The sequence below is a fragment of the Nymphaea colorata genome, chromosome 4, assembly GCF_008831285.2.
Source record: "Nymphaea colorata isolate Beijing-Zhang1983 chromosome 4, ASM883128v2, whole genome shotgun sequence".
In the NCBI taxonomy this organism is placed as follows: domain Eukaryota; kingdom Viridiplantae; phylum Streptophyta; class Magnoliopsida; order Nymphaeales; family Nymphaeaceae; genus Nymphaea; species Nymphaea colorata.
Genome location: NC_045141.1, coordinates 23,062,814 through 23,084,058, shown reverse-complemented (window position 1 = coordinate 23,084,058; position 21,245 = coordinate 23,062,814). Strand labels below are relative to the sequence as shown.

General features: G+C 39.1%; 2 protein-coding genes across 2 annotated transcripts; both read left to right on the top strand.

Annotated features, from left to right (window-relative positions):
* Positions 1–7,322: 7,322 nt before the first annotated feature.
* On the top strand, positions 7,323–8,436 carry LOC116253421 (hevamine-A-like). Its single transcript, XM_031628224.2, has one exon. It carries the CDS (start codon positions 7,349–7,351, stop codon positions 8,273–8,275), a length of 927 nt encoding a protein of 308 aa, XP_031484084.1. The 5' UTR covers positions 7,323–7,348; the 3' UTR covers positions 8,276–8,436.
* An 8,254-nt stretch (positions 8,437–16,690) lies between these two features.
* On the top strand, positions 16,691–17,897 carry LOC116253422 (acidic endochitinase-like). Its single transcript, XM_031628225.2, has one exon. It carries the CDS (start codon positions 16,749–16,751, stop codon positions 17,667–17,669), a length of 921 nt encoding a protein of 306 aa, XP_031484085.1. The 5' UTR covers positions 16,691–16,748; the 3' UTR covers positions 17,670–17,897.
* The last annotated feature ends 3,348 nt before the right edge of the window (positions 17,898–21,245 follow it).

Below are 21,245 nucleotides of genomic sequence, written 5' to 3'. Positions count from 1 at the left end.
CGATGACAAGAGAGCCGATAAAAAAAAGTTCAAAGTTGAGCCGGAGTAATGTATCGGGCTAGCCTTTATAATCGGGCCGGCCCGGGCTGATCATTAATAGGGCCTCGGGCTTGAGCTTATGCCCGAGGCCAGGCCAAAAGCATCCGTCATTCCTATTGCAAGACGAAGAAACTTGAGCTCAAAACAAACAACAACTCGATGAGCTGCGGGCGAGATAGTTTCTGTATCAGGATATTTAAAGAAGCTGGAAGGAACAAGATTTGAACAATGGATCTCTGGAGCAGAGCTCTAGCTACACACGCAATAGGAATTGCAAAAGCTGAACTTAAGCCCATTTTTTTGGAAACTAAACACTTGCATAAAACTTGATAGACGCAAATTAAAGAAGCTTAAATTTTTGTCAGTCGTCCATTGAACCCAACCCAACCTAGGTCTCAAATCATTTTGCAGAAGCTTAAGAAAGTTCTTCAGAACCTGGAGAAAGTAAGGCTCCCTGCTTTACCTACAATATAAGAGGAATGCACCACTCACGGCATAGGCATATATTAAGTTACCTCAACGAGCGTGGTGATTCTCCATTGCAGGACCAGTGCACCCATTACTGAGAAGAGTCCAGTGCAACAATTTGCATGGATAAAAACTAATAAGAAGGATCAATAATTACAGAAGTGGAATCCTCAGCAACAATATTTGCGAGACTCAACTCAACCACCAGACTCTTTCTGCGGGAAGGATCCAAATAGAAATTCCAAGGACAGGAAAAGAATGTATACCAGGAGGGTGGATCAGAATATAGATAATCTTAGCTTTATGGTTCGTATAGTTTCACATGTTATATTTATAATGGGCAGCCTAGCTAAAGTTAAGAAGTAACTGGGTTGAACATAAATGCATATGAATCCACGACTTTTCTCGGATTAGTAGCGTCTACTAAGTAGAAGTGTAACTAAGACATACATATATATTATCAGATAACAGTAGAAGATGTTTGAGAATTTGGTAGTTGTCTTAGATACACTTGGTTGATGGAGACAACATCTCAATCTGATGAGACTCACAACTTCAAAGCACAATCACTTCGTGAGGCAGCGGCAGATGATCTATCTATGAGGAAACGACTGCAGCAATGCCTAAAGTTTCTCTCAACGTAAGAGCTCATGTTATTTGAGAAGAAAAACATTCCGCAGTAAGCAATTTCACTGGTTCCCAAGAACCTCCAAGTGAAACAGTAGCACGTGATCTATCTACGAGGAAAGGACTACTGCAACACCTACAACTGCTTTCAGCAAAGGGGTTCAAGTCTGTTGGAAATAAAAATTCTGCAATTTACAATTTCATTGATTTTGAAAGAGTGACCCATTTGCCAACTACCCTTAATCTGCTTTCCACTACATTTTCAGAGAAATATTTTCTGCAAACTTGTGTTCAGGGATGAGTCCTTGTCCTTTGAATCAAAGTTCTCCATAATTGCTTGTCTTTCACTGTATCAGTCTCTTTAGGATCCGCGTCATTAAATCAAATGGATTCGCACTGACCAAGTTGGTTGAAACGATTACAGAAACAGTTGGAAGTCACAGCCAACCGAAAATTTATCAGAAAGACTGTAAAAGAAGGACAATGTCCAACGCAAATTCTTATAGGTACTACTATCACTAGCTTGGCCAATACTCTGCTAACATAAATTTATGACAAGCCAATCTATTCAAGCTTCTCTTAATTTCTTCAAGAGAAAACTTTTTAAGCTTTGACACGGCAGCAGCAGTGCTTGCTGTCCATGTGATATCAGCATTTTTATGTGCATAGTCAGTTTAAATCATGTTAGGACTTTGATTAACACTTGGATTTGGAATCATCAAAATAAGGATGTAAAATTGCCAAAATTCAATGAAACTACAATCAGTTACCACTCATCTACAAGTAGAGGTCTCGACTTCAAAAGCATTTCAGGCTATTTGACGCAAACATTGTTAGCCCATTTCGTGATTATGATGACCTCTCCAAGTAACTTAGTTTCTGAAGAGCGTAGTCTTTGTACCCCTACCAAAATCACTGGGGGTTATGGAAGATCTACTGAAATTTTCTGCATGATTAAGGACTTGGGTAAATGAGCCTAAGGTACTGTCTAGAACATGGTACTGTAAGCAATGAGAAGTGTATTTGGTTCCTATAATGCCGTTTGATGTTTGGAAGCACCACTGTCGCCAATACATTGCACTAAAGATAGAGTTGATTGAAAATGCAACATGCAACTCCATCATCAAAACCATATCTTAACACTGAACTGGGTAGACAGTTACAGCAGACTGGCAACACAAGACTATGGTACTGCCTTCCAGGAAGAGGGTAGGTAAAGTAATCAATCTCCCTTTTCCTTTGCAGACAATACTACCTGAAAATAGAAAAAAGTTTCGAGAGAACTTTTTGGGGTTTCGTCTCAACAAATTTGAAAATCATGCTTTGCTAATACTTGTAATTCCACATGAACCTAAGCCTGCCAAACAGGGACCAAATGCAATTAATATTCTATTTTGTCCAGAACAGAGATAACCATGCTTGGTGTACATAAGGTATAGTATCAACTTTGTCATTTGTGGTGATGATGCCTACATGTTTCGTCGCTTCCCGACTAAACAAATAATGCAAACATGAAATGTTTTGCCAATAAGTGAAACAACGACGAAATTCAACCAACCTCACATGCACACAATACATAGTAAAAACAGATGATAGATTGAACTAATTATTTTAATATTCATTTAAGAGAAACTGCCTTCCACATAAAACTCTCAAGGTCATAACCCTTTTTACTTTCGGGGTTCTGGCTTGTAGACTTAGGTCCATTCTTCAACTTTGTTATGCTTGCCACCATTTGTAACCTAAGTAACACATGGTGCATGACATCAAACACGAGATTCGAACCTTAGATCCCTTAAAAGTGTAAGCCACTTTGCCACCCAGTTGCACTACACCCGTTGAGATGATTAAAGTATTAAACTAATTATTTAACTGCTAATGTTCAGAAAAAATCAGACTTACATGCATACATTCATATATACCATTTTATAAACATATGTGGACATTAAGTCTGGGCCCAGATCTGTTCTCTCTCTCTCTCTCTCTCTCTCTCATCTTCTCAAGGAGGAGCCCTTGTTTCACCACATTGAACTTTCGATCGAACGGAAAAGAAAAAAAAACATTTAGCTGCTTCAATTATATAAGAGAAATTGTCAATTGGAAGAATTAATCTATACAATATAATGAAACATTAAGACTACAAAAACAACTGTAATTTATTTATAGCATGATATGAGATTGTGTAAAAATGTGGTTGAAAAGTGATGTTAGGGTAAGTGGGATAAAAAATATTTACTTTTATCTGTTAACGACCTAGTTTCGTTAGAAGCTTGTGCCCTTCTACTGCAGGTGGTATCATCATCAACGCAACTTTGCTGCTAGTAGTCCTTTCAATGCTTTTGACATATATTATGAACTCTTAAGTGTATTTTAACTGGTATGTTAAAAAATCTTACTGCGTGCATAAGATGTGAAAATGGTGCCTGTGTTGGATGTTGTAGCAACTAGCTACCAGACTTGCCAATATTATTTCTTCATCCTTCAATGATTTGGACCACCCGATGAACTAGGCGACAAGTGATCGAGCGAGGGATACATCCTTGGAATAATTAGGAGTTGCTAAAAGAAGAGGGAAAAAGATATTGGTAACTCTCATGTTAACTCTGATTTTTTATTAACAAAATATTAAGTCCATGAAAGATCCAGCCATCGGATAGCAGATTTCAAGAGAAAAAGCCAATTGCTTGAACTCGGGCAATTTGTTGCATTATTCCTCGGCTTTTACTTACCTTCCACCAATTGCTTCTCCCAACGTCACCTTAGTTCCCACCCGATTATGTGATAGATGCTTCACAGCGACGGAATCTAATGAAGAGCATGAGTCACGATATGCGTTTCTTAAAACATAAATTTACATGCATGATTGTCCTGCACATACAAGACTTGATGGCTGTGAACGTTTAAATGATCAGGAATATATATATATATATATATATGTTCTGTTTAGATTGACCATGATGAATTCATGCATGCATTTTGATTTGCTTGAATACAGTGTACAAAGTCAGCATAGATGTCATTGTGATCTTAGGAGCCCCATTATCTCTCACCATGAAATGCCTGAAATTAATATAATATTGCTATAGGACTTAATTCTGTCTAGCACTCAAACGACCTTTGGAAAGATGTTTGGTTAAGAAGAATATTCACGTTTCTGGATGTCTTAAGGACATCATGTTATTGTTTAAGGAAACGTGTATAGTATGCTTACTGTTCAATAATTAAACTCTAACTCGTCATAATTACACATGTTTCTTGAAATAAGAACACGATGTTACTGAAAATATGTTCTTAGACAGGCGTTTTAATAAAAAAATGTTCTAAGATAAATATTGGAAATCCCTGTCTAATTTTTGCAAATAATTCAGTTCCTTAAATTGATATTAACACTTTCAAATTTCAACAAGCTAGGCAGGGATAGAGGAACCTAATTCCTTTTTCTCGAAACAGAAGAATTTTTTAAGTTCCCGCGTGTTGCACCCAATTTTTATTCATCGGGACCATGTGATATTGAATCGCCATAAATGGAGAAAATACTCATCAAAATATTTTTGGTCTAGTTTGATTTGTTGTGCAGCCACTGTTGAGGGTGACGGGCGTTTGAAGTGGACATCGTAAATCAGATGCCTGACCTCACCTTTCATTCCTCCTCCATTAATCTACTTCATTGAACATGGTAAGTTCGTTGGTAAACTATGTCACCATAGTAAGGGGGTGCCGGTGTCAGAACGGTACATCCTAAAAAATTTAGCTGCGACGGAGCGGCGAAGTTTTTTTTTATTATTATTTTTAATTTATTATATATATAACATAATAAACATATTATTACAATTTAGTTATTAATGTATATAACATACTTGAATAGTTGTATTGCATAGGAAAATATCAAAACAACATATATTATATAAGTAATTTAGTAATATGACATTATAACTGGGCTCGGGTGTGAGTCGATGCTGCACCCATGTCTGGTGCGCACCCGATTCAATGCGGACTCCTGTGCGGCAGTAAAATAGAAGAGTCAGCGTGAGGTAGTGTGTAAACCCATGTAATAGAGAGAGAGAGAGAGATGACTTTGTCAAGCGAGGCATCCATCCCAAAGAATGCAGTTGAACACACTATCTGAAAATTCTGTGATACTAAAGAATCTCACAGGATCTTTGATCCCCAAACCTAAACCCTAAACCCTAAACCACAAATCAGTTTTGGATCTTGGCTTACGTCGAAATCTGTTTCTGGTTCCAAAGAATATGTGGATTTTATTTGGTGATGGATCCAATTGCGCAGTTATCATAGCCCTTGTTTGCGTGTTTGTAAATCCGTACTTCGCATCCATGGTGAACTAGCGAGCGGGAAAAGCGAGGGATCCATTAATTTTTCCCTTTTGAGTTTCAAGCGCTGCTGTTGGAAAATCTCATGATAAAATACAGAACGGTGTTCGTTTAGCCAATGAAATTATCTGAACGTCCGAATATATTGTGTTTCGATTCGGGGTAGGGTTTATCTAATAATAATACTAAGATTATAACCAGTGGCTAGTGAAAGTATCTACGATGATAAGAATAGTGAACGTTCCATTGAGTTCTCTCCTAGTGATTGGGACAAAATATCCATCTTTCTGGACTATCAAAATATGCATGTACTTAGAACGCAAGAAAATTCATATGGCATGGGCACATGGAAAGAAGGTTGTTCATGGGGTTGTGAGTGTGTACTTTGTTCGGAAAATGATTTCTACAGCAGTATAGTCATGCATCAAAGACTGACAAAAATGAATTCTTGTATGGGAATCTTCGGATCTTCTGAACCTTTCGTCTCCAAAAAGCATCTGATCTTCTTCCTTGAAAATTATCGTTCAAATTTTTTTCCCACCCCATCAAATGCCTCCTCAATTGTACATTGGTTTAATAAAGTTCTTATAAAAGTCAAAATTACCTCGTGATGAACACTATTTCACGGTGGTCATTTCGCGGATCCCTTTCCTGGAGAGAGAGAGAGAGAGAGAGAGGTGCTCCAACTTGCTAGTGGCTGACGTCTCAATCTTCCAACATTAACTGAGAGATTGTAATGCGATGGTAGTTATTTCTAACCATGTTGTTATTACTACTCGGAACAATAACTATGCACTGTGGAATTGAATAAGATTTGGTCAGGTACTGTTGTTAATGTGAAAGACCATCGCTCATGATCATCACATTAATTCTATCATATCTAGATGCTATCTTATGAAAAATTTAATTTGAAGTATTGTAAAATGATAAAAAAAGAAAAGAAAATGCCAACATCTGTTTTAAAATTAAAATCCACTTTAAGAATAATTTTTTGATTTTTATTTTTGTGCCTGCTAACTTTAGGAATAGACAGGTAACACTTTATTAAGATGCTTTTGCATGTTTTACGGAGATCAAAAGTAGTTGTACGTAATTAATGTATACTTTGGTTATCTATTAGAAATGAAAATTTTCATTTTCTAAAACTAGAAAATGCTACGCTGGAATCTTATTCTAATAAAAATCTTTATAGGGATATATTAATCTGATGAAATTTCGATAAAATTTCAACAAAAATTTTACAATATGTTAATAATCGAGCATACCTTCCAAAAAAATATAATATAGTGAAACATTAAGACTACAAAGACAAATGCAATCTATTTTGTAGATTCATACGAGAATGTGGTTAAAAAAGTAACATTTCTATGGAATAAGCGAGACAAAAGATATTTACTTTGATCTGTTATCGACCTAGTTTGTTAGAAGTTTGTGCCCTTCCACTGCCACTGGTATCATCATAACGACGACTTTACTATAAGCAGTCCTTTCAATATTGTTCACATACTTCATGAATTCCGAAGACCACCTGCATGTTCAAAAATCTTACTCTGAGAAGAGGGCTTTTTCAATTGTTCTTGGTTGCGACTTTCGTCGTAGTTTTTGTGAAGTTAATGGCTGCAAATCCCTTTTTTATTCATCCATCTTGAGGAAGCCTTGATCTTGCATGCACCTTTGCGTAAGTTTGCTGGATGAAATTAACAAGCAATGTCTCCATCACCCCGTGGACTTCTTTTAACCATTCCATTGCACATGTCACTTCGATTATTGCATCTACAAGATTTCCAAGTGGTTCATGCCGTCTCCTTCCGAAATTTGCCTATAAATTGGACGTGGAATCAACTCCTTGGTCACCGCCCAACTCTGAACACACAGAAATCAGCATGGCTTCGTTCTCTTTTGCTTCTGCTGCTCCCTTTCTTCTGCTTTCCATCTTGGTCACCCTCTTCTCACCCTCAAACGGCGGCAGCATTGTCGTATATTGGGGCCAGAACGGCGGGGAAGGCACCCTGGCAAGTACATGTGCAACAGGCAAGTACGCCATCGTCAACATCGCCTTCCTCTCCGTGTTTGGCAATGGACAGACGCCGCAGCTGAACCTTGCCGGCCACTGTAACCCCTCGAACAGCACCAACAACTGCACCAGCCTGAGCAGCGACATCCTCTCCTGCCAATCGCAAAACATCAAGGTGCTGCTCTCCATCGGGGGAGGAGTAGGGAGCTACGGCCTCTCCTCCATTGCCGATGCCATCAATGTCTCAAACTATCTGTGGAACAACTTCCTTGGAGGAAAGTCCAGCAGCCGGCCGCTGGGCAGTGCGGTTCTTGACGGCATTGATTTCGACATAGAGAAGGGCTCGTCACAGTACTACAGCATCTTAGCCACGAGCCTGCGAGCACGGAGTTCCTGGAGGAGCAAGGTGTATCTGAGTGCAGCTCCTCAGTGTCCATTTCCTGATGCTCATCTTGGGCCTGCGCTCAGGCTTGGCCTGTTTGACTATGTGTGGGTTCAGTTCTACAATAACCCATCCTGTGAGTACCCTTCATTTCCAAGGAACAGGTGGGGGAACGGGAACCGGTTCTTCGTCTCATGGACGAGATGGACCTTCGGGATCCCCGCTTTCAGGATCTTCTTGGGGTTACCTGCCTCTCCTGCTGCTGCATCGAGCGGGTTCATCCCCAACACCACGCTCATCAACAACGTGCTTCCGAGTTTGAAGGCATATCCACAGTATGGAGGCATCATGTTGTGGAACAAATACTATGATGACCAGTCGGGATACAGCAGCTCCATTAAGAACTATGTCTAGTAATTAAACGAGAGACGTTGCGTTAGAAATAAGTGGCCGCCATAGGCGGAGCTTGGATGTAATAAGATGATTTCTTCTCTCTCTGTGATCTATGTTTCATGAATGTGGTTGAGAGGATTTTCCTTTCACTGTAATAAAAGATCTTCTGGTCTCTTATCTTATGTCATTTCTCTTTGACTTAATGAAGAGAACTATGTCAAGTAATTCTCTCCATCGATGGAACTTTCTTGGTTTCCATGCGTGCACTCGCTTAATTTTCTGCTGCAGTAAAACCCACGACATTTCTTTTTTCATTTTCATTTGAAACTGCAAATTTCATTATAAATAGAACAAGTAAGGAAAGAAATGAACGATTTTCTAACTAAAAAAGAAAAAGAAAAAGTTAGTATGGCAATAAGGGAGGCCTTGTAGAGGGTTTATTTAACAAATTAATCATTCCTATGCTGCATTCATAGAAGAGAAACTCAACCTGAGAGAGAGAGAAATTGTGTGAGGTCATCTTTGCCCCCTTTCTAATGAATTTGAAGTGGTGGCTGCTGGAAAAGAACACAAGCAAAGAAGCTCATGAGAATTCAACTCGGATTTGAAAGGTACGAGGATATTCAGTTATGATTGTAGCATGAAGCCGTGTATTTTTTGTTTTTGTATAGATGTAGATCTATCTATGCGCATGAAGCGTTGTATAATGAGAGTAGTATACTGTGTTCTTAGTTGAGAAATCTTGATTTCCTAGAGATGAAAATATATATATGCATGTATGAGATTTAATTAAATGTGTACAAAAAATAAAAGGGGTATAATGAGGGCTATACCGTGAGACTTGGCCTGGTTAAACGCCCTCAGGCGATTCCTATTTCAGGCGTCACTCAGGGAGAACAGAAATCACATAATATTTAAAAATCAATGCTAGCTCCGTTTAAGATGAAACTTGGGCAGCACCTTGTGTTATCAGGGAGGATAGGATGCCCTAAAGCATGGCCCAAATTAGCTCCCTAGATGAAAGACGTTAGGGAGTTTGCTCGCTGGTCGCCTGTGATTTTTTTTAAAGTACCTAGAAAATTTGAAAACTACAGCGACTTTCGACGACCGGCCTTGTCAGCTCCGGTGTCAGAAAACAACTAGTAGAGCTCCTTGGATTTTTCTGCTTCTGTAGATTATGCCTGTAAAATTTTATAACTTTTGGAGTCGTTTATAAAAAGATATGGATTTTTGAATAACTATTTGTTGCTGGAGTGTTTTTTGCGACAGAAAATATGAAAACTACATCGGATTCCAGCAACCGGCACTCCTAGCTCCGGTGTCAAAAAATAACGAGTAAGCACTCATTGGATTCGCCTGCTTCTGAGAATTACTCTTGTAAAATTTCATATTTTTTTTGTAAGCGGTTGAGGAGATACAAATTTTTGAGTGATCGCCTGTCGCTGGAATGCTTTCCTGTGAAACCAAAAACTCAACGGTATTCCAGTGGCCGGTGCTGTCAGTTCCGTTGTCGAAAATTGTCGAGCTAGAGCTCGTTGGATTCATCTGCTTCTGAATATTATCTGGGTAAAATTTCATAATTTTTGAAAAACCCGATAAAAATATATTAATTTTTGAATGACTGTTGATTGAAACAAGAAGAAGAGGGAGATACTCCCGTGAAGGACCAGCCAAAATGAAAAGAAGGCTAGGGTTCGACCAAATTTATATCAAATTTAAAAAATTACAAGAATGGTCCACCTTATAGTTTTTGAAAAAGCGGTTATATTTTTCAGATATTCATGCCGCAATGTTTTTGCTAAAAACTTTTTCAAGAAGAGGCATGCGAAAGTTATTTTCAGCATGAGCCGGATATTTCATATGAAATAGCGAATTGGTACTCTCTAAGTCCTTAAAATGTCCAAAAGAGGGTTTTTATTAAATTGTTTGCAATTCCGGTGAGCAAGCGAAATATTATATTGTATTTGCTTTTTAATGCCCTTAGTTTTGTTTAAAATTTCAGAAAAAGGGTTATGAGATCTCTTGTTTCTATATAATGATTACAATATTATTATTTGAATTTCTGGACGACGTGAGATACTATGTATTGTTGCATGTTTACACGACTTTGTTCTGTTTCTATTAAATCAAGTTATAAAATGGCTTATTTTTGTTGTTTGGGAAATCGAGCCTAAGGGCGGTTTGTGTGAAAGGTAATAGACAATGTCTAATATTGAGAAATCCTCACATTTGAAATTCGAAGGCGAAAAGTGGAATGTGCGCAATGGTTTATGCGAGTGCGAGCTTGTGTTTTTGCCAAGTGTTTGGTTTTGTCCTAGAAGGTAGTGGCGCGCGTGAGCTCACTGTTGTTGCACACTCCTATGTCTGTACTGGAGGGTCCACAGGGTATTGAGCGGCACAAGGGCTCGGGGTTCTGTTATGTTTCTGTTGGGTTCCTAGAGGGGCTATGCTGCTGCAGCGGCGATCTGAGATATTTCATGAGTCTTCACGACAGATACTCTCGATTTGTTGGATCACCTGGTGAAGATATGCTCTATTTTTCCCGTGAGTTGTGCCCATGAGGATTTTTGTTGTTACTCGGCACGATGACCATGACATTGTCAGAGAACCACGGTTGGAAACCTACGACATTTTGGAGGTTGTGCACAACTCATTTTGTTTCTGATAATGAGACTGATAATGAGACGTAACTTTTCGTGTATTAAGATTTTGGTACTTATGTGGTTGTTGATCATAGGGTCTCATCCGTTTTTGTTTGAAGAGATAAAATATTAATTTGTTGGGCCATGTTTCATTCATGGCTGAATTTTTCCACACTCAAAGGAATTTTAACCTTTTTTTTCTATTTCTACAAGTAATTCTTGAGGGTTTATGGCTATTAGATCGACCTCCTCAAGCTTGTGATGGATGGACATTGGCAATTTGAGCACTGCATCGGTTTTGGGATTTGTGGTTATCTTTGTTTGGGTCCAAATCAGGGGCAGAGGGGGGGGGGGGGGGGGGCGCTCGGGCCATGGCCCGGGTGAGCCCCAGAAATTTTTTTTTCTACATTGAAAAAATCAAATTTTTTTAGTTTGGCCCGACCGGTCGCTACTCGTCGCTCCTCTTGGCCCGACCGTGACCCGGCCCGCAAATCGTTTGGTCTGACCCTAAAAAAAAATCCTGTCTTTGTCCCTGGTCCAAATATTTTATTGTTGAAATAAAACAGTGTCTTATTTTTTTTTATGTTTTGGTCATTCGATGACACATTATGAGAGTACACAACTTAGGGTGGAAGACTTCTGAAGATGATTTACCTAGACAGGCATATGCATATTGGAACTGTGATTGAATGAACAAGTCATAGTGAAGTTTTTATTGGAGAGGACCCTTTCGTAGGTCTGCGGGTTCACTGGCGTACTCTTCTAAATGTGTGCGACTGCATGATACAACACAATGTTGTGTTGATTCCATCCTCCACAAAGTTTGCCTGGATGGCAGGCTAAGGGATAGAATACGAAGCTTTATAATTGCATATCATTGGTGCCTGTCAACACAGGGAGGTAGATCCAACGGTTCTAGACGCTACGGTTATTCAAAGAAACACATATTATCTGCTGCATTTGACAACGTTTTCCCTCAAGAAAGAATTTACATAAGAAAAAATGGTCTATAAAACTGGCAAAAAGCTTAAAAATCGATAAAATTGAAAGGAAATGATTTACGACCTCCAACCGAGGCTGCTGGTAATGAAGTTCTTGAACTTTGAATACTAACTACTGCTTCTAGTGATGTTTAGCTTAAGAACAACACACAAAACTCTCTTCTCGCATTCTCAAGAGGGGGATAGAAACAATAAGGAAGAAGACAAAGATTTACGTGGTTCGAAGCAATAATATCCTACGTCCACGATCGCACAGATCTTTTACTATTCACTATCAGATGAACAGACACTCTCAAAGAGAAGACGAAAAAAGAGCGTGTCTGACATAGCAACAAGTGCTGCGACAAAGAGATAAAAAAACAACGGGATTTCATACTTTTCCGCAATACACCCAACAGATTTATACACAAGTCAATCATAATCGGCGCTGATTGTCACGAAAAGAAGAAATGATAAAAAAGGAAAGATTGGGTTGTTTGCCATTCTTGTTTTTAACAAGACACAAAAGTGATGGGGAGGCTCGAGCTGTTTTTTCCATTTTTACTTACAACTTGTTGCCGCCATCCGGAGGATTTGACTATGAGCGAAAAGATGTGCATATATATGCGTCTGTTGGATGTTGAAACTTACGATCGCTACCAACATTTCCTTAACGCTTCAAATAGTTTGGAGAACCCGATAATGGCGACAAGGCAACCGAGGGATAAATTCTTTGAATAAGGCGTTAGCCCAAGGAAAAAATTGTTAATAACATCTTTTCTGGACAGTTGTCTTATCATAACTTTAATTTCTGTTGCTTCTCAATCGTTAACAAAATAATTAAGCCATTGAAAAGATCCAGCCGTGCTCAGTTGTGGATGCACAAGTTTGTCGTTGACGAGCATACCGCGCGCCATGGTTCTAAAATATCTCTAGATAAGAGGGGAAAAGGGGAAGGTATCTCCAGCTTCAAAAGATTCAGTGATTGAAATCGCAAACTTCATAAAGAAAAATACCCAGTTGGCTGAACTCCGGCAATTTGAATCTCTTCGTCTACTGTGCCACCAATTGTGTCTCCCAACGTCACCACGGGTTGCATCCATAACTGAACCCAGAAAAAACTTGAAGCAGAAGAAAACCCAAAAGAAAAATGATATGCTTCACAAGGGGAAAAAGGGTAAGGTATGGGCGAATTCACTCGCTTGAGGACCACATGATGAATTGCTTAAGAAAGATTAATAAGTGTGACTGTTCATTGGCTAAGAACTTGCCCTTCACACCAATGACAAAAGAAAAAGCCAAAGAAGATGGGTTTGATGCTTTTTGTCTTATCGATGACTCTGCTGCTTGTTCGCATTGCAAGGATTTTTTTTCATGGGGATGTAAATGGCTTCCTTTCAGATTCTATGTAAATAGATTTGGATTTGAATTTGGAATAAAATTTCATCTCTCAAACTAAATTTCGATTCGACTAACATGATATTATTCGTAGTCAGGCCGTCAGACCTTTGTCAGATCTCACTTGGATATCAGATTTGCATTCAACTTTGGTTATGAAACTGCATATATACGAAATCCAAATTGGATTATCGATCCAACTTTTTTTCTAACACAATACGACTCGGCTTATTTAGTCATTAAAACCCTATTGACAACGTCAGTCATTTCATATTTTTAAAGGACGTGATGGAGAGATATATCTAAAACGAAAGTCGAGAAAATATTATATATAAAAACAAAAAGTACTACATTAGCGTAGACATTGAGAGTTGAAAATGCGGCAGGAAGAAAAAAAATTAATAGAAAAGTGAGAACAAATGTTATATAGTGGTAATTATATTTCATTGGATTGAATCTAAGAGCATGATTCAAGGTATGTATTTAATTTTTAACACAAATGGTACATTTATGGCTAATTGTCACACCCGTAAAACTATTGCTGGCTGCAAACTTTTAATTAAAGAGGTACATTTTTTTTGTTTTGTTGGCGATATGTGATTTAAAGTTTAGAGGAAACTGACCATGATGAATTCTTCCGCACATATTGAATTGTTTGAATACAGTATACACGTCTCACTGATTGTGGGCAAAGCAAAACATCGGTTACATTCTGTCTAGCGCTCACACGACCTTTAGGGAAAACGTTTGAGTTAAAAGAATGTTTATGTATATAGAGACATGTTTTAAGGACATCATGTTATTGATCCATCAAACATAGTATGATTATAGATGCTATTCTTAGATCTGATAATTAAACACGGATTTGACATAAGTATACTATGTTTTCTTTAAATGAGAACATGATGTTGTTGAACAATATATTTAAAGAGCAATTGTTCTAATAACACATTTTTTTTTAAATTTGATCAAAGACCCTCCAAATTAAGATGGCGAATGATTAGAAATCCCTGTCCTAAAAATCAGTTTGAAAGCCATTTCATGCATATTTGATTGCGACTGAAACTTCTAAGTAATTGTGGCAAATAATTCACTTCCTTAAAATGACATCAACACTTGCAAATTTCAACGGACCTAGCAGGTATAAAGGGCGATGCTTTTGAACAGAAGAATCTTTTGAGTTCAAGTGGGTTGCGTCCAATTTTTATGTTTTGGCATTATGTGACAATAAAGAATCGCCATAATGGGTGATGCTTTTGAATATTTCTAATCAGACCCCAACTCATCAAAATATTTGCTGAGAGTTTGATTGATTGTTCCGCCATTGTTGAGGGCGACGTTCATTTGCAGTGGACAATGGAATATCGGAGACCGTGGCAATACCATACCTGATCTCACCTGCCGTTCTCTCTTCCATTAATCTGCTTCTCTGGACACGCTAAGTTCGTCAGTAACCCTCTGATCGAGTGCAAACTCTGAAGAGATGGAGTTGACAAACTTAAATTAGTTATTGAATTAAATTTGCTCAAGTGGGTAGCTTGATCATGCAATCAATCTGGTCATTCAGCCCACTGGTTCTGCAGGTCTACTTTCTCGACCATTACTAAACAAGCTTAGGTTTAATGGTGATGACCCGCCTGCAGAATTCTCTGGGCTATGAAAGATTCTTCGTTGTACATGATCTTTTAATGGAAGCCAATCATGATTCACTGTAGCACGTCATTTCTGCTAACCCCATGCGTGTGAAAAGCCCTTTTTTGGGCATAATTAAGGAACATTGAAGGAAGAAGAGAAGAAGAACCAGGCAGTTTGATCAGGCTCATCTGAAGAAAATCAAACTTCATTAAGAGACCGCCATTAATTAATGCTCTGAACCAGCATGAAAACTGCTTTTTTGTATGTAGTAGTCAAATAGTGACCGCGAAATGTGTACATGGCTCAGGTGGAAAAAGCTTTGGGTCTTTGTCTATGTGAACCTGCAGATGCAAGAGTTCCAGAATCAAGGTTACTGGATCTGCTGCATCCAAGGCTCAGGGCTGGATACCATGAGTCCATCCTGTGGGTCAGTGGATCAAGATTTGGATTCAAGCCATGATTCAACCTTCAAACTAGAACCTCAGATATGAATTTTCGGAGTAGAAAAGCCTCTTATACCTCATATCAAAGGATATCAGATCACAATGCTATAGACCCAGAAGCTGGAATCGAAAGAACTCTACAATAGTAAAGGATTTTGGGATCATTGTGTAACCATTCACCAACTATATTTAGAAACAATTAAAGGACAATTCTTATTAATCGGGCTAGTTTCACTTGGCTTCTGACCCTTCAAAATCAAGCAGCTGCATGCCTAAAATTTAAGTTCCATATTTGGTAGATCAACTCAGTGATGTTTAATCCTATCTTAGTTGGACCTGGTTATCGTATATGCTTGCAACAGTTGAAGCAAAATTATGTCCCTTCAGGGCACGCTTGATTTGTTTCCACATGGCCTCTGGATTGAGAAACTGTTTTATGGATCAGGCTTAATTAACATTCCAGACTTGAAGAACTAATTATATGGCATTAGCCGAAGCTGGTTACGTGCACGGGAGGTGCGTAAGAAATGACCAAAATACCTTCATTAAAATAATAAAAAGAAAGTTTTGAAACGGTAAAAAAGTTTGTAAAAAAATAAAAAATATCTAAAATATCTACTCCTTTATAATTCAAAAGTGCTCCTAATCCTCTTTGATCCATGGCCTAGCCACCACATGGTGCACATGGTGCGCTGGTGTGGGCAGTTGCCCACACTACCCTTACAAAATTAGTTTAATATATATATTATGTTTTGATATATTTAATTGTTATACATATAAGTACCTCAAAGAAATTAAAGGTATTGACTGAGTGCTCCCAACAAAAATTTTTTTTGGGGTGCATATTTGTTGCTTGCACGTGCCTGTGCGACTGTGCATGCAACTCAATCTGGCAATTGGCGCCAAAAAATAAAATCTTTTTGTCCTTTTTCTTTTTTAACTTATGCTGATGACGACTTTTTCTCGTGTCATGAAAAAACCAGGCTTGTCTAATTTAGTGTGTGATTCCTTTTGTGAAGATTCTACAAGAATTAGAATGACCAATATTCAAATATTCTAAAAGTCTGTTTTTCTAATCTGTTCTATCTCCAAATAAATAAGAAACCTAAACCAGATGTCTACCGCAGGCTGGTTTGAAGGGACCACAGGAGTCATGCATGAATGCTACTGTATATATATATTCTGGTGGACTTTCCGTTCTTTAATTACTTAATCTGAAGATGTCATGCACAGTCCTCCCAAGTTGCTCGTCTCCGTTAATTCAAATATTCTGCATGCTTGTTCATCTTCATTAATTTAGATATTCTGCGGGCAATCTATAAATGATCTTGGCATCTACTTCTTAGTCATCAATCCCAATTCTCTCTACGCTTTTGTTGGTACAATTTTAATCAACATGGCGTCGTACTCTGCTGCTGCTGCAGCAGCTCCCTTTCTTCTGCTTTCCATCTTTCTCATCCTCTTGTCACCCTCAAATGGCGGCAGTATTGCCGTATATTGGGGCCAGAATGCCAACGAAGGGACCCTTGCAAGCACATGCGCAACGGGCAAATACGCCATTGTCAACATCGCCTTCCTCTCCGTGTTTGGCAATGGACAGACGCCACAGCTGAACCTTGCCGGCCACTGTGATCCCTCGAGCAACACGACCAACTGCACCAGCCTGAGCAGCGATATCGTCTCCTGCCAACAACAAAACGTCACCGTGCTGCTCTCCATCGGGGGAGGAGCAGGGAGCTACTTCCTCTCCTCCGCCGCAGACGCCCTCAACGTCTCCAACTATCTGTGGAACAACTTCCTTGGGGGCAACTCCACCAGCCGCCCGCTCGGCGCCGCCGTGCTCGACGGCATCGACTTCGACATAGAGCAGGGGTCGCCGCAGTACTACGATCTCCTGGCCCGGAACCTGCGTGCGCAAAGTTCGGCCGGGAAGAAGGTGTACCTGACTGCAGCTCCTCAGTGCCCGTTCCCGGACCCGCTGCTCGGACCTGCACTCAGAGCCGGCCTGTTTGACTACGTCTGGGTGCAGTTTTACAACAATCCGGCCTGTCAGTACAACCCCTCGGCCCTGTTCAAGAACTTTAGGCTGTTCCTCTCATGGAGTGCATGGAACATTCTGATCCCGGAAAACCGCATCTTCTTGGGTCTGCCGGCGTCGCAGGCAGCGGCGTCCAGCGGGTTCATCCCCACCAGTACACTCACCTCCATTGTGCTTCCCTTTACGAAGATATCACCAAAGTATGGAGGGATCATGTTGTGGAACAAGTACTATGACGATCAATCGGGATACAGCAATGCTGTTAAGAGCTTTGTTTGATGGCGCACAGACGCGGCGCCATTAATGGCATAGTATGGGATGCTGATGCTCAATGTAGTAGTCAATAAGCTGTCTAGCAAAAAGTAAGGCAAATAAAGAGGTTGGTGACGATGTAACAAAATACTGTGCTTCTTGCCCATTTGTTTCTGTTCTTTTCCTTGATTACTCCAGGTTAATAACCCGGGGAGAATCCGACAGAAGTTAATAACCTTATGTCTTTAATTTGAATCCAATCTCAAACTCGCATGGCACATGATTTTACGTGCGACACTTTCTATCGGCACTCTTAATTTGGTTTCATAATATGATATTAACTGCGAACACTTAGACATTGCAAAGCGCATGGGAAAGGGGCCTGGGCCCCAGATTACATCCACAAGTTTTAGGTTTAAGCTGTTTTGGGTAGGCCTGGGATTGGGCTGGGCCGAGCCAGCCCGATCCTGCCCGTCTGACCGGGCTCGGCCCAGCCCGTCCAACCCTCCCGACACTGTTTCCCCTGCCCTCCCGTCGCACTCCGATGGAGGAGGAGGGGGAGGGAGAGGGGAAGCCGAGAGGGAGAGCGGGAGAAGAGAGGGAGAGGGGAAGCCGAGCGGGAGCAGAGAGGGAAATGGAGAGGATGGGGGGGGGGGAGAGAGAGAGTGAGGAAGTGGGGCCGGGCCGGACCGGGCCGCCGCCGGACCGGCCTATCGGGCCCGGGCCCTGCCCGGCCCAATGCCAGGCCTAGTTGTGGGTCCTATTAATTTGTAAAGACATTGGATTTTAGTTTGATTGTAGTTGACATTGTTTTTGTTTTTATTTGAAGATTGGAGATGAGTGTCCTTTCTTTTGAGAGTCGATCATTTTATTTTTATCATTAGGGTCATACGTGCCAATTTTGTTGGATGAGTAAGAAAAACTTTTCATTCTACCACCCAAAAGCGCCTAAGACCCCATCATTTTTTGCTTTTGGTGCTTAAACATGCCCCTCTTGGTACCTTTCAACTTAAAAATTGTTTTGAGCCTACGCCATTCGAAATGAATTGACAGACCACCCTCTCTGGTATAATTTTCTAGTCATCTACGCTCCAAATCAATAAAACATTTTATTTATGAGTTGTCACTTTCTAATACAGCTTTTCAAAAAACCTGTTTCTTTCCGTCATTGAAATATCCTACTGTTAAGGAAACACCCTTCCCCCCTAAAAAAAAAAAAAAAAATGCATGAGTAATCAGTTGGGTCATTCAAATCAATCAAGTAAGATCCACTGACCCCATGAATGCCACACACCTCTCTCTTTTATGGGCTCTCTATGGTAGAGGCAGAGCCTAAGCCTGGGCATAGGATTGGCCTGACCTAATAAGAAGTCGGGTTCAGGTCTGCCCGACACTCAAAACTTAGGCCCGAGTTTGGCCCTACACTTGAAATTCGGATTTGACTTGATTAAATTATAATATATATATTTAATATAAAATAATATATAAATATTAAAAATCATGATAAAATATTTTAATTATATATAAAAATGATAAAATATATATTAAAAAACTATTATCGAACCCACCCAGGCCGGCCCGATAACATTTTTGGTTAGGTACTAGGTATCTGCCAGCGGCCTGGCCCGGTGCCCAGCCGTAGCTTTGGCTTGGGTTTTGGCCCCCCATCAAAATTTCAAAAGCAAAATTTTACATATAATTTTAAACATTGTTAATTAGTCTATATAAAAATTTTAAAAAATTATATTCTGACCTTTATTAAAATTTTAGAATTATAATTAGACCCCAGTAAAAAAAATTCCTACCTTGTCCCTTGCACATGAGGTATCCTGTTTCCTTTTCCATCCCGATTTAATATTCCTTTCGTCTCGTTTGCATTTGACAAGAATCAGGCCATTCCGTGCCAGCGTGCAGATATTAGGGCGGACTTAGAATTTTTTTGTGAGGGAAATTGAGTTATATTTTTAAAATTTTGATTTTTATATAAGACAAGCAATTTTTTTTTAAATTTATATGTAAATAAAAAAAAAATAAGAAAGGGCCATAACCCCTGCACCTTACAGATATTACAAATCTGTACTGGGATTTTGTATCTGAATTCGGATCTAAATGGAGACATTAAATACCCGATGTCTTGGCCGCATTTAGCATGCCTCGAAAGGGCTGGTGGGGTATGTAGCAAACTATTGAATGGTAGGTGCTCGGAATTCGCCCCGTCTTCAACCTTTGACTCACTTAACCTTCCACGCAGGACGGAAGGTTGAAAGGATCCCGATTCGAAATCAAGAACCTTACATCTCCTCTTCAAACATGAACAACGTCGTCGAGTAGTTTATAAGAGATTTTATATTGCTAAGTTTTTTCAAGGGATATTTAGAAGCAGAATATGTGTATTTTTATTAGATGGTCATTCATAGTTAAATTAGTTAAAAGAAGATAGTTAACAAGTTAAAAAGAAAATAGATGTTAAAGTAACACAAACAAGTTAAGCTCATTTTGATTGCGGTGAAAATATCATGTTTTCAAAATTTCTACATAGAGAATAAAAGAACATTTTAAAAGTTTATATGTAATTTTTTTTCTTAAACACCTTAAATAAAAGCCCCTACCACAAGAGAAAAATGTAGTCAGAATTTGTTTCAGATTAAAGTCATACAAGGAAGCGATGAATTCTACAACTTAATATTTAAAAGTTCATTTTCAAAAACAAATGTACATAAACAAGAAGTGAATATTCTAAAGTTACTTTGAGAAAAAAGAATTCCATGGCAAAGTTGACCAACTGGTTACATTCTAACAGGCCGTATTTGTATTCGGTTCAACGGTCGGATCTCCACCGAAGAGTCAAAAACCGTACGTGGGGGTGTTGAAAACACGTGCCCTTTTAAAAGATGGAAAAAAAGTGAAAAAGTAGAAAAGGAAAGGGGCGCTGAGGAAATAAATCCAACGGCCAATTTTGTTTTTTTGTTTTTTAATCGAATTTGAATGTGGATTTGTCTTTCTGGCTAGCAAGTGAGATAACATAAAAAAAAAAGAAGGTATGTTTTTGGAGATCCCAGAAGTTTAAATTTAACAAGGTTAGATGGGGAAAAACTTCTACTTTAAATCTATAGATATGCAGTGAAACAAACACAACAAATCTATGTTTTGAAACTATTATTTTTGGTATTTTCTTTTTGTTTTATCAAAGATCATTTTATATTTCACGAAAAAATGACCAACTTTTTCGTATAATCTTGTAGGAGGGTGCTTTTTTGTCCTGAGTTGAATCCGATTAGTGGTAAAATGCTGGATATGCTTTAGCCGAAATAGCTAAGACCATGAACTTAAGTCAAGCAGTTTTGTTTGGCACTAGTTATAAGATGTTACATGTTTCATTTATCTGTTTCAAAAGTAAGGTACATTTCTCTACATAAAATAATAAATAATAAAGATTGCAGCCCCTCAATGTTCTGACCCCCACTAGTTGGGTGTCATCTGCCATTCAATCCCACATTGTAGATGAGAAAGGAAAAAAGAGAGGAAGAAGAACTCACGTAAGAGTCAGTCTTCTCCTCCTCCTCCTCCCCGACCATCCTGTGCTTATAAGTATTGATCCTTCTA